This window comes from Bos indicus x Bos taurus, chromosome 3 (genome assembly GCF_003369695.1).
Source record: "Bos indicus x Bos taurus breed Angus x Brahman F1 hybrid chromosome 3, Bos_hybrid_MaternalHap_v2.0, whole genome shotgun sequence".
NCBI lineage: Eukaryota > Metazoa > Chordata > Mammalia > Artiodactyla > Bovidae > Bos > Bos indicus x Bos taurus.
Genome location: NC_040078.1, coordinates 115,416,160 through 115,434,065, shown reverse-complemented (window position 1 = coordinate 115,434,065; position 17,906 = coordinate 115,416,160). Strand labels below are relative to the sequence as shown.

The window sequence follows — 17,906 nt, the reverse complement described above, 5'->3', positions numbered from 1 at the left end:
TCTATTTCGGTATTGTAAGTAAGCTCATTTGCGGCATGCTTTTAAACGCTACATGTAGGTGGTATCATAGGGTATTGGTCCTTCTCTGTCTGACCGACTTCACTCCTTATGATGATCTCTAGGCCCATCCGTGTTGCTGCAAATGGCATTACTTCATTCCTTTTTATGCCTGAGTAACACTCCACCGAATACATGCACATCTTTTTTAACCCTTCACCTGTTGATGGACATGAAACATGACATTCTGACAGCCAGTGTGATTCTTCCTGCCAGAAAGCAAGGTGCTCACTTGTTTCAGACTTTCTATTCCCAGAGAACGAAATCTGAGCTGGCCTTGAGTGAAGTCACTTCAGCTGTGTCCACCTCTTTGCAACCCTATGGACCATGGCCTGCCAGGCTCCTCTGGCCAAGGGATTCTCCAGGCAAGAACACTGGAGTGGGATGCCACGCCCTCCTCCAGGGGATCTTCCCGACCCAGGGATTGAACTCGTATCTCTTATGACTCCTGCACTGGCAGGCGGGTTCTTTACCACTAGTGCCACCTGGGAAGTTGGCCTTAACAGTCATAAGATGCACTGTTGAGAGAGGGAGCTACAGGCTGAGCAAAAGGGAACATTTCTTTCCTGCAGGATGAGGCTTCTCTCACTGCGGTGGTCTGTCTTGTTGCAGAGCACAGGCTTCAGGGCTCGTGGGCTTCAGCAGTTGCAGCTCACGGGCTCCAGAGCACCGGCCCAATAGTTGTGGGTCACAGGCTTAGCCGCTGCAAGGCAGGTGGGATCTTCCCAGACCAGGGGTTGAAGCTGTATCCCCGCATGGGCAGCTGGATTCGTTCCCACGAGACGACCAGAGAAGACCCCGGCTTAACAGCACATAAAGTGCTTCATCGGCATCACCTTGTATTACCCTCCTGTAGCCCTTCTGACCAAGGCAAGGGTTAGGTTAAACTGCTCTGTAGATTTATACATAAACTCTGGGCCTTGTATTTTGTGGTCGATGTCATTTCTTGCAGCATTTTGAGCATTTTGTACAGACCACGCCGCCATCCACCTACACGAGCCAAAGCGTCAGGGGGCTGTGGGGGGTCTGCCCTCTCATGGCAGACGGATGAAGGGAAGTTCCCACCGAGGCATCCAGACCTTCCAGAGTGTCCTGCCGACGACACTGTGATGGCTGAGGAGCCAGATGAAAGGCAGGCAATGCCCCCACCTGACCCATTAAATTAATCATCGTGATTGGCGACGTCTGCTGGGATCCAGGCTGGATGCGGGCCTCCCCGGGCGCTGTGCGCCCAAGTGAGGTAAATTAGGTTTCAGGGCGCCAGGTCGGCGTCAGCAAATTACCTGCTTCTGGGGAGCGGACTGGGCCCCAGTGGGTGCGGGCAGAGCTGATTTGCCACATGGGTGAGCAACGTCTTCTCAGGGTGCTGGTGCCCAGGGGCCCCACTGTGGCCAGGGGCAAGCAGGAGCCCCGTGGACACGGCCCCGCGTGTCCTGGGAGAAGGGCAGGGGCCCCGCTGTGGCCAGGGGCAAGCAGGAGCCCCGTGGACACGGCCCCATGTGTCCAGGGAGAAGGACAGGGCCACCCCTTTCTTTCCTATCCAGTCTCTCTACGGTTTCATCTCACTCACCAATCTTGCTCTCTCTGTAAAAGCTGATGATGGCCGGATGCCTGACCAACTGGCTGTGAACAGTGTCAGACGTTCTGGGGACGTCAAAAGTGAGTGGCATCAGTGGCTTTTATTCTGCGGATGTCACACGATCCAGCCCCTGGTGTGCGTTCCAGGTACCAGACCACGCAGGTCAGAGGCCTAGTGGCAGGCTGCCCAGGGAGTTAACTCGAGGTTCCTTTCACTGAATTGATAACTGCTGCTTTCTACTTGACTGAGAATCAAACACACGCACGGCTCCACAGTAGCTCGTGGTGATCGCAGGGTGCTGGGGAAGGCCACCCAGGCCGCTCTGCCTCTATGTCCTGGGAAGGGCTTCCCCACGGCTTCAGGGGCTACAAGAAGGGCTCTGCGCTCACTGGTGGCTCCTCTGCCCCAGAGGTGGCCAAAGTCCCATCAGGGTTCAAGGCCAAAATTCAGAATTCTTTTAAAAGTCACATGAAACCATAAAGCATCTACCGTATATAGCACAAGGAATTCTACTCAACATCTGTGATAATCTGTAAGAGAATAGACTCTAAAATACATGTATACCTGTAATGAGGGGCTTCCCGGCTGGCACTAGTGGTAAAGAATCCTCCTGCTAGTGCCGGAGACGTAAGAGGCATGCGTTCCATCCCTGGGTCGGGAAGATCCCCTGGAGGAGGGCATGGCAACCCACTCCAGGATTCTTGCCTGGAGAATCCCCGTGGACAGAGGAGCCTGGTAGGATACGGCCCATGGGGTTGCAAAGAGTCTGACACAACTGAGATGACTTAGTACGCACGTGTGCATACATATAACTGACTGACTTTGCTGTACATCTGAAACTAACACAATATTGTAGATCGACTCTACTCAAATAAAATTTAAAGAAGGAAATAAAACGCTCCCAACTTAGGTTAGTAAAAAGAAAACAAATAGAAAATCACACGAAGACACTTAGTGTTTGGTGTTTCCATGGATCCCAGAACTAAGCAGCTGACCTGGGTCTCCAGCAGCACCTCAGACCCAGGTTCCGAGAAAGTGCCCCCAGGCTGGACCAGGCAGAGCTAGGGCCGCACAGAGCGGGCGGCTCCCGGGCCTGCCGCAGCCCAGCTCCCTGCACACACTGCTCTGCCTGCGTTTGTTCAAGGACATCAGGGACTTCTTTCTTCCAAAATAGCAACCGGTGGACGAAATTAAAAAAAAAAAAATTCTGAAAGCAGGAAGCAAGCAGATGCAGTGTTTTGCCTGTTAATCTCTAACAGCTCTCTGAGCCTTGCCAGCACTTAAATCTCCAAGACAAAAGCCACCAGGCCAGGGGCACCCCAGCCTCAACCCAGACAGGCCTGTGGGGCCCTGCTGAGGGGGTCCACGCAGACTCTGAGGGGTCCTTGCTGCAGCCGGATTTACAGGGGGGCATCTACAGTGCTCTTCTGGAGTCTCCCCGCCCAACTAACCTGCAGAAGCCCATCCCTTAGGGCTCACCTGTCAAGGGGGGCCGGGGGTTGGGAGGGATCTTGACCAGATAAACACCATCAGTCTGTCTGCAGGGGAGGAAGGACAGACAGACAGAAGCGTGATAAAGCAGACAGTGTTCTTCACTTTCTCACTCTCTGAGACCCCACGAGACAACACTCAGTGGGGCGTTTGCTTGTTTCCCTTTTGTCCTCACATACAAAAGGTATGTCCAGGCATTTTCAACGGTGTGAGCAGGATCAACTGACCAAGATCGCTGTTGTTCAGTGGCTCCGTTGTGTCTGACTCTTTTCGACCCCACGGACTGCTGCAGGCCAGGCTTCCCGGTCCTCCACTGTCTCCCGGGGTTTGCTCAGATTCACATGCATCGAGTCGGTGATGATATCTAACCCTCTCATCCAAGATTCTACAAATTCAAATGTTCACACTCTAGTGTGTGTTACTGGGTGCGAGGTGAAGCCCTGAGGTCTGTGTTTTCAGGGTGAACATCAGAGGCAGGAGGAGTCCAGAAGGAAAACAGGACAGGCTGAGTATATGGACCATCGTACAGAGATGAAAAAACTCGGGAGAGAGGGAAAAAAAAAAAAGAGCACACAGCTGCCGTCCCCCAAACAGACCTCCCATCTGCCACCCACGATTTGCATGTCACCTTCTCCGGGCTCATTTGTACTTCATTAACTGCCATTGACTTAACAAGATTTATGCAAATGACACCATAGGAGCTCCCTAACTCCCACTGCAATCAAGTGATTATGTATGTGCAACTCTCCACAGCAATGAAAAATTAATACGTGACAAGCCCACTCGCCGCTGAGCCGGGCCCTGGCTTTTTCTTTTCCTTGCTTTTTGCTTTTACATTTCTATTCGAAGAGACCTGATCGTCATAGTTTAGGAGGAGGAGGAGGCTGGGAAGAGGAGGCAGATGGAGGAGGAGGAGGAGGAGGAGGAAGGAAAGGCAGACGGAGAAGGAGAAGCAGACTTCTGTGAACTGAATCTCCACTGAGACTCAGAAAGGACAAAGAACGCGGAGGTGGGCCCAGGTCCTCAAAAAATGGAAGTTATTTTGCAGAAGACAAGTCACATTCTCGATGAGAAAGCTTTCACGGGGGAAGGAGGGGAGACAGGATCACTGCCCACCATCCGTGGACAGCTCCTCCCACGCTGGGCTGAGGACAGCCTCCGTCTCACAGCCAACGGGCGAGCTGTAAAACGTGAGCTGGACGTGGTTAAAATAACCCACCGGAACACGCTCCGTCTGCAAAGACACGCATCAGGCTGCCAAGCGTGATGGAGACACAGCCTCACCCGTGTCCTGAACTGCCCCCGACAAGACTCCTGTGTGCTGGGGTGGAGACAGAGCCTGTGATGATCAAACATACCGGCCTGTCCCAAAGCCACCCCCAGCTCAGCCCCGCGGAAGACCCGGAGGCTCAGGAGGAGGACTTCTCTGTCTTTAGGGCCCATGAGCCGGGGTTCGGGGCCCCAACACACGGACCCAGTCCCTAATGGGGACGGAGCGTGGAGACAGGGGCTCAGATGCTGGTGGGAAGAACAGGCAATGGAGACGGGATGCAGGGACCCCGGGCAACCCCAGACAGACATGCGAGGACCTGTGTCCCCACAGACGTGCGGTGCTGTAGGCATATCTCAGAAGATTCCTCTCCTTGGGCACGAGGTATTTGTCTGAGGCTGGGGCCACACGTTTAATTCAAGGCATGTAACTCTGCTTCCTAAGCTTTCTTTCTTTTTTCTTGGCTGTGCCGTGTCGCTTGTGGGATCTTAGTTCCTCGACCAAGGATCGAACACCCTCGGCAGTAAGAGTGCAGAGCCCTAACCACTGGACTGCCAGGGAATTCCCTTCCTAAGCTTCCTGAAGGCTTCTGGCCAACAGGCAGTGTAGGGTGCATGGGTGCATGCTTGCACCACAAGGATTTAATTTAAAAATGAAGATAACACAGCTATGTCAACTGTGGCAATGTTGAGGGTTGAGAGAGATATTACGTGAATGCTTAGCAAATACTAAGCAGTCACTTAATCGTTCAGGCCTGCAGTGTCTAGAACATTCTGGCAGGTGCTGCTCTAACTGAGCTCCATCCTCCACAATCCTCTCGCTTCATTTCTACTAGCTGATGTCATCCCTGGCAGGCTGAGGAGTCCAGACTACCTCTAACGGTCTCTGTTCCTTTATAAAAATACAGATCAATCGATACGTCTGTGTGCAAACGCACATCAGCCTGTGCGGCCCACAGCAAGGCTCCAATATGTCCTGAGCACAATGAATCTGAAAATCTGGTTTTACCAGGATCTAAAAATCCTCTCTGGCATCTCCTCATCTCAGCGTCCCAAGGGACTCGGTATTATCCGGAGCCCAATTCCCAAATGTGGAGGCCAAGGCCGGGAACGTCCTGCTTCGAGGGGATTGTGACCCGCCAGGTGCGGGCTCTGGGACGCGGGTTTCCCACGTCTGTACGCACAGGCAGGTACGAGAGACAGGAGCTGGCTGGGCTGCCTGTGTCAGGGTGCCCCAGGAAACCAGATCGCGACTGAAGGGTGAGCTGGATTATTTTGAACATTTACTACTGAAAGGCTTCCCAGGACAGGGTAATACCCGACTTACCCTTGACTGTCAGCCTCCAGCAGCACGAAAACGGAAAGCCTGGCCTGTACAGCAAGCCTTGTGCAGCGGGGCAGGGCAGAAACCGAGGGAAGGGAGGCCCCACCCACACTGGGGACCAGCCTGACCGCGGCGGCGGCCGGCACGCCCACCTGAGCCCACGGGGGACACGGTCTAGCACCCCGAAAGGAAATGTCCCAGGATGGATATCTTAAATGAGAGGAAAAGAGTTCAGTGATTTTCCCAATTCTAGTTGAAAGAGCATCAACAGGATGAAAATTACACATTAAAATGGCCTTATGTGGAGAGTTAAGTTTCTACCAGTAAGTAATTGCACAAAGAATAAGCAACCGTGCCTGCATCTGTGCAGGAGAGAAAGCCTTTAGGAGCAGTCAAAGCCGGACTCACAGACACAGAGGACAGACGTGCCGAGGGGGAGGGGGCAGGGGGTGCGCGCGAAGGGACCGGGGGTGTGGGGTGAGCAGACACCAGTTACTCCACACGGGACGGATCAACAACAGGCCCCGCGGTAGAGCGCAGGGGACGGGGCTCAGGATCCCGTGAGAAACCAAGGCGGAAAAGAACACAGACAAACATATACACATGTATATGTACACACACACACACGTGTATACATATATGTGCGTGTGTGTCAGGGGGCTGTGTTTATGGGGCTTTCCACGTGGCGCTAGTGGTAAAGAACCCACCTGCCAATGCAGGAGACATAAAGAAACTCGGGTTCCACCCCTGGGCCGGGAAGATCTCCGGGAGGAGGAAATGGCAGCCCACTCCAGTCTTGTCTGGAGAACTCCACAGAAAAAGGAGGGACTCCACGCACCAAGGGCTCACCATGCATATAGCGGCGTGCTCAGCCACTTCAGTCGTGTCCAACTCTGCGACCCCAGGCACTGCAGCCCCCCAGGCTCCTCTGTCTACGGAATTCTCCAAGCAAGAATTTTGGAATGGGTTGCCATTTCCTCCTCCAGGAGATCTTCCCAACCCAAGGATCAAACCCGAGTTTCTTACGTCTCCTGCATTGGCAGGTGGGTTCTGTACCACTAGCGCCACCTGGGAAGCCCCGTAAACACACACCCTATAAATACATACGAATGTATGTGTACATATATGTACAGACATATGTATACACACATATAATTAAGTCACTTTGCTGTACAGCAGAAATTAAACACAGCATTGTAAATCAACTATGCTTCAATTAAAAAAAAAAGTGCGAACAGCAGGAGGAGGGAAGGAGACTGCTCTCAGTGGTTCTCCGCGCCAGCCTACACACCAGTTCCCCCGTCTCTGAAGGTGTCTTGTGAAACCCCGTGGACTTCCGCCTGTCTCACCTGTGATGCCGGGGCCCGCCCCACGCCTGCATGCTGAAACTGCCCCGTCCCCAAGTGAAGCCGGAGGCTACCTGTTTCAAGTGGAAAGACTCTAGGCCTCCCGAAGGGTGGCCAGTGCCAACACGAGCTCCTACAGGATTCGAGAACGTGTCCAGGTGCCAGCGCAGATGCAGAGCTGTCATCCTGCCCACTGACTCCTCTTCCCCTTAAGCAGAAAACACTCGAAGCCAACCGGCCTTCTTCAGCAAACTAAAAGACGGCATTTCCAGAAGCCAGGCTGCCAGGCTGAACACTTTCATTTCATTTCCCTGGGAACTATCACAGCCAAATAGGTCTTGTGAATTCCCCTTTTCCTTGAGACATAAAGTCATTTGGTACCCGGCTTCTGGGCTAATGAAAACCGATTCCAGGCTAGCGACATAGGCCAAAACAAATGCGTGCGTTCGAGTCCTGTTGTGTAATGAGGAAGTTTAATTAAGGCCCCACATTACAGCTGTAAATGTTCCTTTATATAATAAGGTCTAAATGAAACTGAACCTAATCAAAGTTACAATTCCTTCATTAGCAAATTACAAACAAGAGCGCACAGCTGACACACCGGCTATGATTATCACAACTAATTGCCTCGTTGCTGCAAACCAGCCTGAAACCGTGTTCAGATGTCCGTCTGCGAGAGCAAATTAGGGCCACGTCGGGCTATTCCTGTGATCACAAGGGGCTCTTGTACGGGGATCTGATTTACCCCTGTCGCCTGGCGGCCAGCGGCCCAATCAAAGCCGCGCTACAAAGGCAGCCTTTGAAGCCAGCGAGTCTCGAAACGCACTCCATACGCAGGCGGGCAGACTGCACTTCATTAGGCCTGTTGTCACATTTCCCCTCTTCTTATTCTAATGATCCTATTTTAATACACACAGGAACCTCTTCTAATTGATGTCAAGTGAGTGACTTCTACATTCATCAGCGGAGCACATCAAACAAACCTTGGCGCGCGAGCCAGCCTCACGGCGAGGAGAGGCCCGGGGTGTGTCTCCAGCTACAGGGCCGGGCAAGGGGGGAGCCGCGTTACCTGTTTAATTGGGATGGCTCGACCGCTCCCGATGCTGTCCGCCCGACTCTCCAGGCCTTTCTTCTCTTTGTCTGGGTCACTCCCTTTCCGAGACTGAAAAGCAAAAATAAAGTTAGCATTTGGGGAAGGGCTGCGGTTCACAGACTGGGGAGGTGAAACCCACCTGCATAGCTTCTGCAAAATACATAGGCCCTGAAGAAGCCCTGCACAAGCTGTGTGTGTACCCCCATGTACAAGCTGTGTGTGTATCCACGTGTACCAGCTGTGTGTGTACCCACGTGTACCCCCATGTATGAGCTGTGCATGTACCGACATGTACCAGCTGTGCGTGTACCCACGTGTACCAGCTGTGTGTATGTACCCACATAGATGAGCTGTGTGAGTACCCCCATGTACGAGCTGTGTGTGTATCCACGTGTACTGGCTGTGTGTGTACCCACATGTACCAGCTGTGTGTACCCATGTGTACCAGCTGTGCCTGTACCCCCGTGTACGAGCTGTGCATGTGCCCACGTGTACCAGCTGTGTGTATGTACCCATATGGATGAGCTGTGCGTGTACCCCCATAAATGAGCTGTGCATGTACCCCCATGTACTAGCTGTGCGTGTACCCATGTGTACCAGCTGTGCGTGTACCCATGTGTACCAGCTGTGCATGTACCCATGTGTACCAGCTGTGTGTGTACCCCCATGTACGAGCTGTGCATGTACCCCCGTGTACGAGCTGTGCGTGTACCCCCATGTATGAGCTGTGTGTGTACCCACGTGTACCAGCTGTGCGTGTACCCCCATGGATAAGCTGTGCATGTACCCACATGTACCAGCTGTGCGTGTACCCCAATGTACCAGCTGTGTGTGTACCCCCGTGTACCAGCTGTGCGTGTACCCACATGGATGGGCTGTATGTGTACCCATGTACACGCACACACATCCCAGGAACAGACTGCTGTGCGTCCATTGTCACCGAGCCATCACGTTACAGGGAATTTTCTAAACTTTCCTTCCCACTTTTCCACTGCAAAATCATCTTTTAATTCTTTTGCAAAGAAGTTCAAAATTCAATTACGAGAAACCAATGGACCATACAGGAAAGTAACGCCCAACAGGAAAACACATTCCGAAGCTGCAGTTAAATCCAGCCGAGGAGAAAAGGACTCCTCGCTGCTTGTTTGGGAAACCTGTGACATAAATGTATATATTTAATTAACATCTGAAGGATTTTAAAAATTCTATTAACGTCTCAGCTGTGCAATTCAACGGGATACTCCTAATTCATATCGAGCTGCCATTAACGTTCCTTTTTATTGCTTCTGGAGAGTCAGAAAAGAGCGAATTCAAAGTTAAACTAGTGTTAAGATACCACAGAAAATAACCAAGGGGAAAGAAAGTTGAAGATCTCTTTGGGGGTAAAATATCAGTACTTTGGGGGAAAATGAGTGGCTTTGTTTGCCAAGTTCCTGACAGTTTTCTTGGCAATAATGACATGCGTGCATGCCCAGGAGGAGGGCGGCCAGCAGGGAGGGTGTCAACGGGGGCCCCAGGGAAGCCACCCCAGGACACCATGACCTGGGGACATTGAAGGAACAACCACAGCCAAGTCCCCATCGCTTGGTGGCATGAGAAACTGTGAGCACGATGATTTTCTGACAGATTTATTTTATTATGAGAGAAAGATCTGAGACTCGTCCTCCTTAATAACTGTGCTGACAAGTGACAACTCCACTCCATTACTTTTCAATGGGAACATTACTCACGCAATATTGAAAATGGAGAAACATTTCCATGTGCTTTTCAAATCTGAGATGATATATGAAATGAGCAGACTTTGTGGTGTCCAGTGCGGCAACGAGGCGCTAATGAAATCCCGTTTTACAGGGTGTGAGATTAATATTAAAGGGAGTGATGTCATGGGGCATGAGGAGAAAAGCTCCCATGATGTAAACCCAGATCAGGGACTGCAACGAGCCCTCAGGCTCCACAGAAGACAGGCTTCCCTGATGAGGCTAAGAAGCTGGCATTATCTACCGAGCACCTACTCAGAGCCAGGCACTGCGCACCTGCTTTTCTTTAGGATCCTAGAAGCTTGGAGAGAGGTACCAGGAAACGAACAAGCAACACACAGAAAGTGGTGGAAGAATGAAGAACGTGATGTTTAACCTTTGGGCTCGGTGGGAAGTAATTCCTTGTCATGAACTTTAAAGAGTTAGGGGCTCACTTTTCTCTTTAATTAACTGTTTAATTAATAACCTGCGGTAAGAGCTATGTAACAGCTTTTATATAAGTTCTCTTTCCCCTATGTCTCAGTTCATGAGAAAGCTGGAATTTGAGGTTTCTATTTGTAAACGAGCTTCAAAGCTCACAGGGATGACATTTAAAATGGTTTCAAATCAGTAGAGACCACTAATGGTACTTTGGAATTTTAAGAACTCTGAATTTCTAAATCTGGAAATCTGTCTTCATTATTCTCTATTAATCAGAATAATTAACAAAACAAACATTAAAAGAAAAAAATTAACATCTTCCTCAAGGCAGCACATCTGTCTCCACAGCCACTCTGTTGTCAGAGAATTCCAGATTCCAGAGGAAGCAGGATCAGGAACTAAACTCCACGTCTGATGACATACCCTGAGATGAATGAGGTAGAAACTGAGGGAAAACTTCCCCGCCAAAATGCAGCAGAAATTCCCGATGACTCTCACACTTGGCTAGAGAGAACCATAAAACTAAAACTTCATGGACAGAGTGGTGATAATTTGTTAGGCAGAAGGGTTTACTGTCTCTCCATCCTACAGTGACTTTTGGTACAGCAGTCTGTGATATATTTCATAAAACAGAAATCCAACAGCCAAACTGCAACAAACCCGTTGGACATAAAACACCGCAGCACGTATGGATTCCCAGTAAGTTCTCCTGCTATTTCTGCCAGCCCTGAGACTACAGCACCCACAGCACAGCCTCACAATGCCACTCAAAAGGCTCCGCGAAAGCGTCAGATCCAAAGCTGCCCTGGGTACCGCTGCTGGGGGGTCAGGAGTGAGTGTGCAAGGCACCCGCCTGGCACACCACCAGAACCCTAACAAGAGTTTATCACACCCAACACAGAAAGCCACGGGGGGCTGGGAGAGCGACCGCAGAGCCTCTGCACAGTGAACGCAGCAGAAAGGAAGGCTAGGATAAACCTAATCACCACCTCCTTCGTCAGACACACGTTCAGCCGCCCCTCAGGTGATAAAGACAGCTGTGAGGGGCGCCCCACCAGCGGCCTGCTCCCGAGAACAAGGAGCATCACGGCCAAGTGCCCTCGCTACCACACTGAGACCCGGCTTCCCCCCTGCAACTGATGAGCGAGTCCAAGCCTGCTGGAGCGCACGTCACAGGACCCTCGCTCCCTGCCCTGCAGAAGACAAAATACCGTTCAAACAGGTCTATTTATGCTATCAATTCCTCTGCCTTATTTTTTACAGAGAGTCTCTATGAACTGGGTAATGGCTTTTCACAATCTTTGGTTACTGGGTATGCTTGGCTCTATTCTGGGGTGTCGGCATTATATGGCAAGCTTTGAGAAATAAGCATGTAAGTGACATCAGGATTATAAATTGTCCACCGGACAATTTGCGGACACATAGAGGAGTGAGTTTAAGCCGTGGACGCAGATAACAGACACTGCATCCAAAGGAATGCCGATCCCCAGATGGGGGGCTGGGGGGGTAGGGGGATGGATATTCTGGAGGTGCACTCTTTATCTATTGACGGGGTTATTCCTAGAAGTAGCAGCAGCAGTGGCAGAAAAATGCTCGCAGTCTATGAGCTGCAGGGTGAGTATATGCATGTGTTTTAAAATTCCTGTATGTTTGAAAATACTTACTAATAAAACATTTGAACCACATGTTAATAAATCAGGGCTATGAAACTACTCATCCTAAGAGCATATATTACAGAAGCAGGAATTCGATGGATATAGCCTTTAAATATTTTTTTCAAAATAATTTTTTTTTCAAAGAAACAAGCAAGATACAATATCATTCAGCTTTTTTATTAGTGACTGATGGTTCCTACTGCCAACAGAACACAAAACTTGCTACTATAAGAGAGATCTGCAAGTTTGTAGTCTTTTGTAAAAGGTGTGTGTGATTTATTTTTGCTCAGATTTTTGCTTATTTTTGCATGTGTGTGTATACAGACAGAAGCATCTGGGACTGAAGAACATTAGCCCAGGGTGGCACACTACAGGTCATTTATAAAATTTATAAGCACGGTGTTTGCAGACTGGTGCGTGTACAACTTAATTAACGCTGGCCTCTTTAGGAGGATCTTCGTAAGTAAGGAAAACGAAGCTCCTTCATCTGGGCATTACCGTCCCAGCCTGAGTGGGTTTTTATTCACTAAGATTGGTCGATGTAGGGCACTTCCGTCCTCCTAATACACATTTTTCAATAAATGCGCTTTTCGCTAATTGAAGCCAGTGATTACTAACAATCGCCAGGGATGAGGAGGTTATGACATTTTACATATTTAAGAATAGGAGCAAGCCGGTAACAAGGAGAATCTAGTTTCTTAATTGGCCACGATTTCGAAATCAATTTGCCTCTTGTCATTCCCTGGGTGACACTGACATCTAGTGGAGTTATCACTTCTGAGATCTTCAGCGTGCAACGCCCACCCGTCACCATCACCATCACGCCGGCGCTTTGTTCGGTGTCAAAGCTGGCAGTGATGAAGATGCAGGTTTTCAGTCTTCTTCAACGCCATGAGCAAACCTGCCGTGAAGGTAGCTTCTTCATGACCCCGATTCCTGTTCCCACTAGGAGCAACAGTGCAATGGATTCAGCTTCTGAAAGGATTTACTCTCAGGCCACTTTCCAACACGGAGAGATCGAGCCTCGACCCTGCCCTGGTTCACAGGCAGGCCCTCGCCTCCATCACCAGCTGCATTAATTACGACACGATCAATGGGGATTTCCAGTCACCATAAGGACGGGTCTGCACTGGTTCTGGCCCTGCCCCACCTGGCCTGGACAGCTGGCCGCTGTCTGGGCGCCTGGACTCAGTGTATACATGTGTGCACGGCTCCAACTGCGGAGGTGGGGGTCCCATCCGTCTGCTCTCCTCTGGGCGGGCAGCACCCCCATCCCCGTCCACCTCCTCTTGAACCCAGGTTGACTCTGACGACACCCACGCCTGATGGAAAACAAATCTGGCCGTGCAGACAGCAGCAGGGAAGGGCAGGCTTATCACCTGAGTTATCTGTTTATCTGTTATGAACAGTTATCACCTGTTCATCTGCTTCTTCCTGCCTTAAACATGTCTCCTTTGGCAGGTACCCAGTGGGCAGGGCCCAGGACACTACTTTCCAGCACCTTCAGACCCCAGAGGTGCCCACATAGGTGTGGGATGGAATGTGCTGGAGCAGCCCCATTTCAAAGAGACTTCCCAGCTTCTTGCCTCTTGCCTTGAAGACAGACCAAAGCCAATGACCAAGAAAGGTGACCCTGAGGAGGTGTCGTGAGCCTGGGTGTCCCGTCCTGCCATGCCCTAGAAGAAGTGTCAAACACACAGAACATGCCCTGGCCCACATTCCAGGGCCCCTCCTCCCTGCTATGCCGGTGTCCCGCTCACGGCCCACCTGCCCTCTCTGCGCCTTCAGCAGTGGGCTCTCCTCAGGTCCCCGGAGCCCTGGGTCAATCCACGGCCTGTTCTCTGAGGTGACCCCGCCTCACCTGGAAGCCCCCACCTGGGTGTGCACACGTGTGACAGGTGGATGGATAAGCCACGAGTGCTGTTTAGGTGACTGCTGCTGTTCTCAGCGTGTCTGAAGAAATCCCACAGTGCAGCGTCTCGTAGTGGATGTCTCTAAGCATATCAGGTAGGTCCCTGCATTTTGCACACACCTAAGTACCTCCCTCCCAATCTACAGCCACTTTTGCTTATGCACTAATGTAAGTCACTCCATAACAGTGGGGTGGTGAGATAAAAATGAAAGCAAAGGACTCGTCACCCCTACAGGGAATCTTCTAGCAACCTCTCTGCAACTACTGCTGTTTCCGGTTCAGAGAGGTTGAGTTCCTTGCCCAAGGTCACACAGCCCCAGGCAGTGGAGGCCAGGGGCTGAGCCTGTCTGATCCTCACTCTGGCCCTCCAACAGCAGCGGCTGCCGGAACTTACATGGCATGGGGCAAGGAGCTGAGGAAGGGAGCAGTTGTGAGGAGGGAGTGCGTGCTGCTGGCAACACACCCCGGCAATGAAGACCATCTGATGGGAAACTGCCGTGGACATGGTGGAGGGGGCCAGGGGATCCGCTGTGCCTGGCGCCCTCCTTCACCATGGAGAACGCCATCTCCAGGGACTTCTGCGGCTGTCCAACAATAAGATTCCCCACTTCCAATACAGGGGGCGCAGGTTCGATCCCTGTCCAGGGAACTAAGATCCCACGTGCTGCACCACCAAAATAACAAACAAAAAAACCCCTGCCATCTCCAAATCAGGGCAGTGGGTCAGATAACAGACTTGTGGCTACCTCTGTAGAAGCCTCCTTTAGCTCGAGCCAGGAAATATTGAACTTCTTTGCACTGAAGTCAGTTATAATCAATCAAGAAAAAGGGTCAGTCACTCAGTCGTGTCCAAATCTTTGCAACCCCATGGACGGTAGCCTGCCAGGCTCCTCTGTCCGTGGGATTCTCCAGGCAAGAATACTGGAGTGGGTTGCCATTCCCTTCTCCAGGGGATCTTCCCAACACAGGGACCAACCAAGAGGAGAAATCACCTGGCTGGAAACAGAGCACCCTGACGCTGTATGCTAGAGTTGAGCAACTTTCTAAGACAAGTCAAATTTTTGTTTCTAAGACAAGACACTGGACGCTGGAGACATCTTTTTTGTACGGCCAGCCTGTGCACTGTGGGATGTTGAACGCCTCCGTGGCTGGTACCCAGACTAGAACTCTGCAAGACCACGCCCACACCCCCCCATCCCACCCCAAGCTGAGACAACTTCTCCAGAAACTGCCAAATTCCTGGCAGAGCAAAAGCATCTGGATGAGAAGCCCTGGTTTGAAAGCTTGTATACTCGTAATGCACAGACCTAGTCCCAGGAGGGAAAGTGTTCTTCTCAAGTCAAATGACTCCAGCCATGCATGGCAGTAGCTCTGCCCCGAGTTCTGAGTCTGGAGTTCTGGGCTCAACTGCAAAGCCTTCTCCACCATTGATTGGTAATGTCTTTTGTGTGTAAGGGGATGGACAGGGTGGCCACGCTTTTGTGTCCTCTGTTGTAAAGGGGACAGCCCAACCGCTCAGGGAGCTTTTAAAAAACTATACACGCCTGGTTCCCATGCACAGATTCCGAGCTCATAAACCTGAGCCCTGAGAGCTGATGCACACCAGAGCCCTGCATATGGTTCTGAAGAAAATTCCAAGTGGACAGGCCTGTGAGCCTCTACAGACCCCGAGGAAGTCCTCGGCGCTCCAGCCTAAGGAGCAGGGGGTTTGTCCGCCTATAGGGCTTACACATCTCATCTCGAAGGCTGGATGCGCACGTGCGGGGAGTCCTGGCAGTCTGCCACCTGCACGTGTCTAACGGGAGACTAAGAGAGTCGCAGGACCAGGGACACCTTTATCCGACTCCTGGCTCTTCGTTTCTGACTCCCTGCAACTGAGCACGTCCCAGCTTGCTCAGCACCCGCACCTCGGCATCCCGCAATATTCTGAGACGCCCACGGAACTCAGCGCCCTTCCTGACCACCTGGCGGCCAGAGGACCACTCGGTGACCGTCTCGGGACCCACGCTCCGAGCCCCGGGGGACACTCACAGTGAAGAGGTTGGACCGGCGCTTGGACTGCTTGCGGACGGGCGTGGGCGTGTTGGCTGCGGGCGGCACGTCGATGCGAAGCTCCTTCTGGCTGGTGCTCGGCGTGGACGGCACGGAGGAGGAGTAGTCGCTCAGGCTCCCGCCGCCGTTACTCGTCTGCAACGATCCGAAGCCAAGGCTGCGTTAGGGACCCGCCCCGGGAGCCTCACTCACCACCTGCGTGGGACCGTAAGTCACACACAGCAGGTGCAGCCGGACCGGCGCGCCGGCCCCTCCCACTGGCTGGTGGCATCGGCATGAAGGATGCTCGGTGTCCTTCTAGAAGAGAGCGATCAGCTCGGCGTCATTTCAGCTAAGAAAAGGGACTGAAGGCAGGGAAATCTCTTTCGTTTAATTTTTCTTCAGAGTGAAAATGTAATTATTTTCTGTTTCCTCTGAAAAAGGAAGGGACTGGTTGAACTAAGTGGTTTCCGTGGTCCCTTCACTGCGCTAGATTAGAGGCAGAAAGAGCACAATTGTGCCCCAGAGGACCAGAACTCACATTTTGAAAATGACCTCTTAGAGGGATAAATCGGGAGACTGGGATTGACATATACACACTACTATATATAAAAAGATGACTAATAAGGACCTGCTGCACAGCACGAGGAATAATGCTCAACACTCTGTAATGGCCTCTATGGACAAAGAATCTAAAAGAGAAGGGATGTATGTATTAATACGTGTATAAATGACACTCTGCTATACAGCAGAAATTAATGCAATGCTGTGAATCAATTATATTAAAAAAAATAGTTTTCAAAAAAGAAAATGACCTCTTAGAAATGTGGATGCATCTGGAAGGTACTTCAAAATTCAGAGAGAACTGTCGATGCCAGTGGTGGGGACGTTAACAGTCTTGACGGTACCTTTGTAGGGCCCTCCTGTAAATGCACTTCCCTTCTCCTCAAGGAACCAAACAGAGGCTGCCTAACCTTCTCGCTAAATCTGTTTAAAAAGTATCAACATAACACCTGTCTGAGAAATGTAAACCGAAGACAGGACAGCAGGCAAAGATAAGCCAACCGTTCCTCTCTGGGATTTTGGTTAGGTTCTTCAAAGTGACTTATATATTATTTGCTTCCAAATAAACAGCAAAATGTTGCACTAGAAAGATACTAGCGGGACTTCTCTGGAGGTCCAGAGGTTAAGACTCCAGTGCAGGGGTGTAGGTTCGATCCTTCTTCGAGAAGCTAAGTTCCGACATGCACACACGTGGCCAAAAAAACCCCATAAAATATAAAACAGGGGAAGCATTATTGTAACATTCAGCAAAGACTTAAAAAAAAAAGTTACCAGTTTCCATAGGGCATAAGGGAAAAGGGGACTCTAACCCAGAACTGCTACCATCTTGAAGCATATTGTGGGATGAGCCAATGAGATTTACCCACAACTGCTCAGCCTACAAGCAGACGAGAACAAGGACCAACTCGGGGTCATTTAAATCAAGAGCAGAGACAGCATGGAGATGGGAGCATTAAAGACTGATTCCCATAAAAACCACTGGGCCACAGCAGTTTCTGAAGATGTTATGTGAGTTATAGACACGCTGTTATTTGCAAAGTTGAAACAAACAGGAAATCCACCTTGGAGCTGGGTGAGCACCCTCTTTGGCAGGCATGTCCTCCCGGGCTCGTACCTGCCTTTCAGCCCAGCCTCTCAGGGGACCGACATACCTGGCTGATGTGCACGGCGGACACCTGTGCGGAGCAGACTGACGAGTGGCTGGGCGAGTTGGGGAGGGACTTGCAGGGACCTATGGACAGCTGCTGCTTCTTCCTCGTGGCGACAATCTTCTGGGCAACTGAGGGCAAGGAGACAGAGGAGGTCTCTGTGAGGCCGCTCTCCAAACCCAGGGCACGTGGCAGAGGCCCAGGACCGCCCCCATCATCCACTGTCCCCCGGGTCCACAGTTAACATAATTCCCGACTTT

The 17,906-nt window shown here is 51.2% G+C and overlaps 1 protein-coding gene across 11 annotated transcripts in view; it reads right to left on the bottom strand.

Annotated features, from left to right (window-relative positions):
- AGAP1 (ArfGAP with GTPase domain, ankyrin repeat and PH domain 1) overlaps positions 1-17,906 on the bottom strand; it is a 569,465-nt gene that overhangs the window by 274,823 nt on the left and 276,736 nt on the right. For all 11 annotated transcript variants that reach the window (XM_027537985.1, XM_027537986.1, XM_027537988.1 and 8 more), the window contains 3 exons: positions 17,650-17,777; positions 15,935-16,090; positions 8,136-8,228 (listed from right to left, as the gene is read on the bottom strand). In XM_027537985.1, coding sequence (XP_027393786.1) covers positions 8,136-8,228; positions 15,935-16,090; positions 17,650-17,777 — 377 coding nt within the window. The remainder of the gene's footprint in view (positions 1-8,135; positions 8,229-15,934; positions 16,091-17,649; positions 17,778-17,906) is intronic.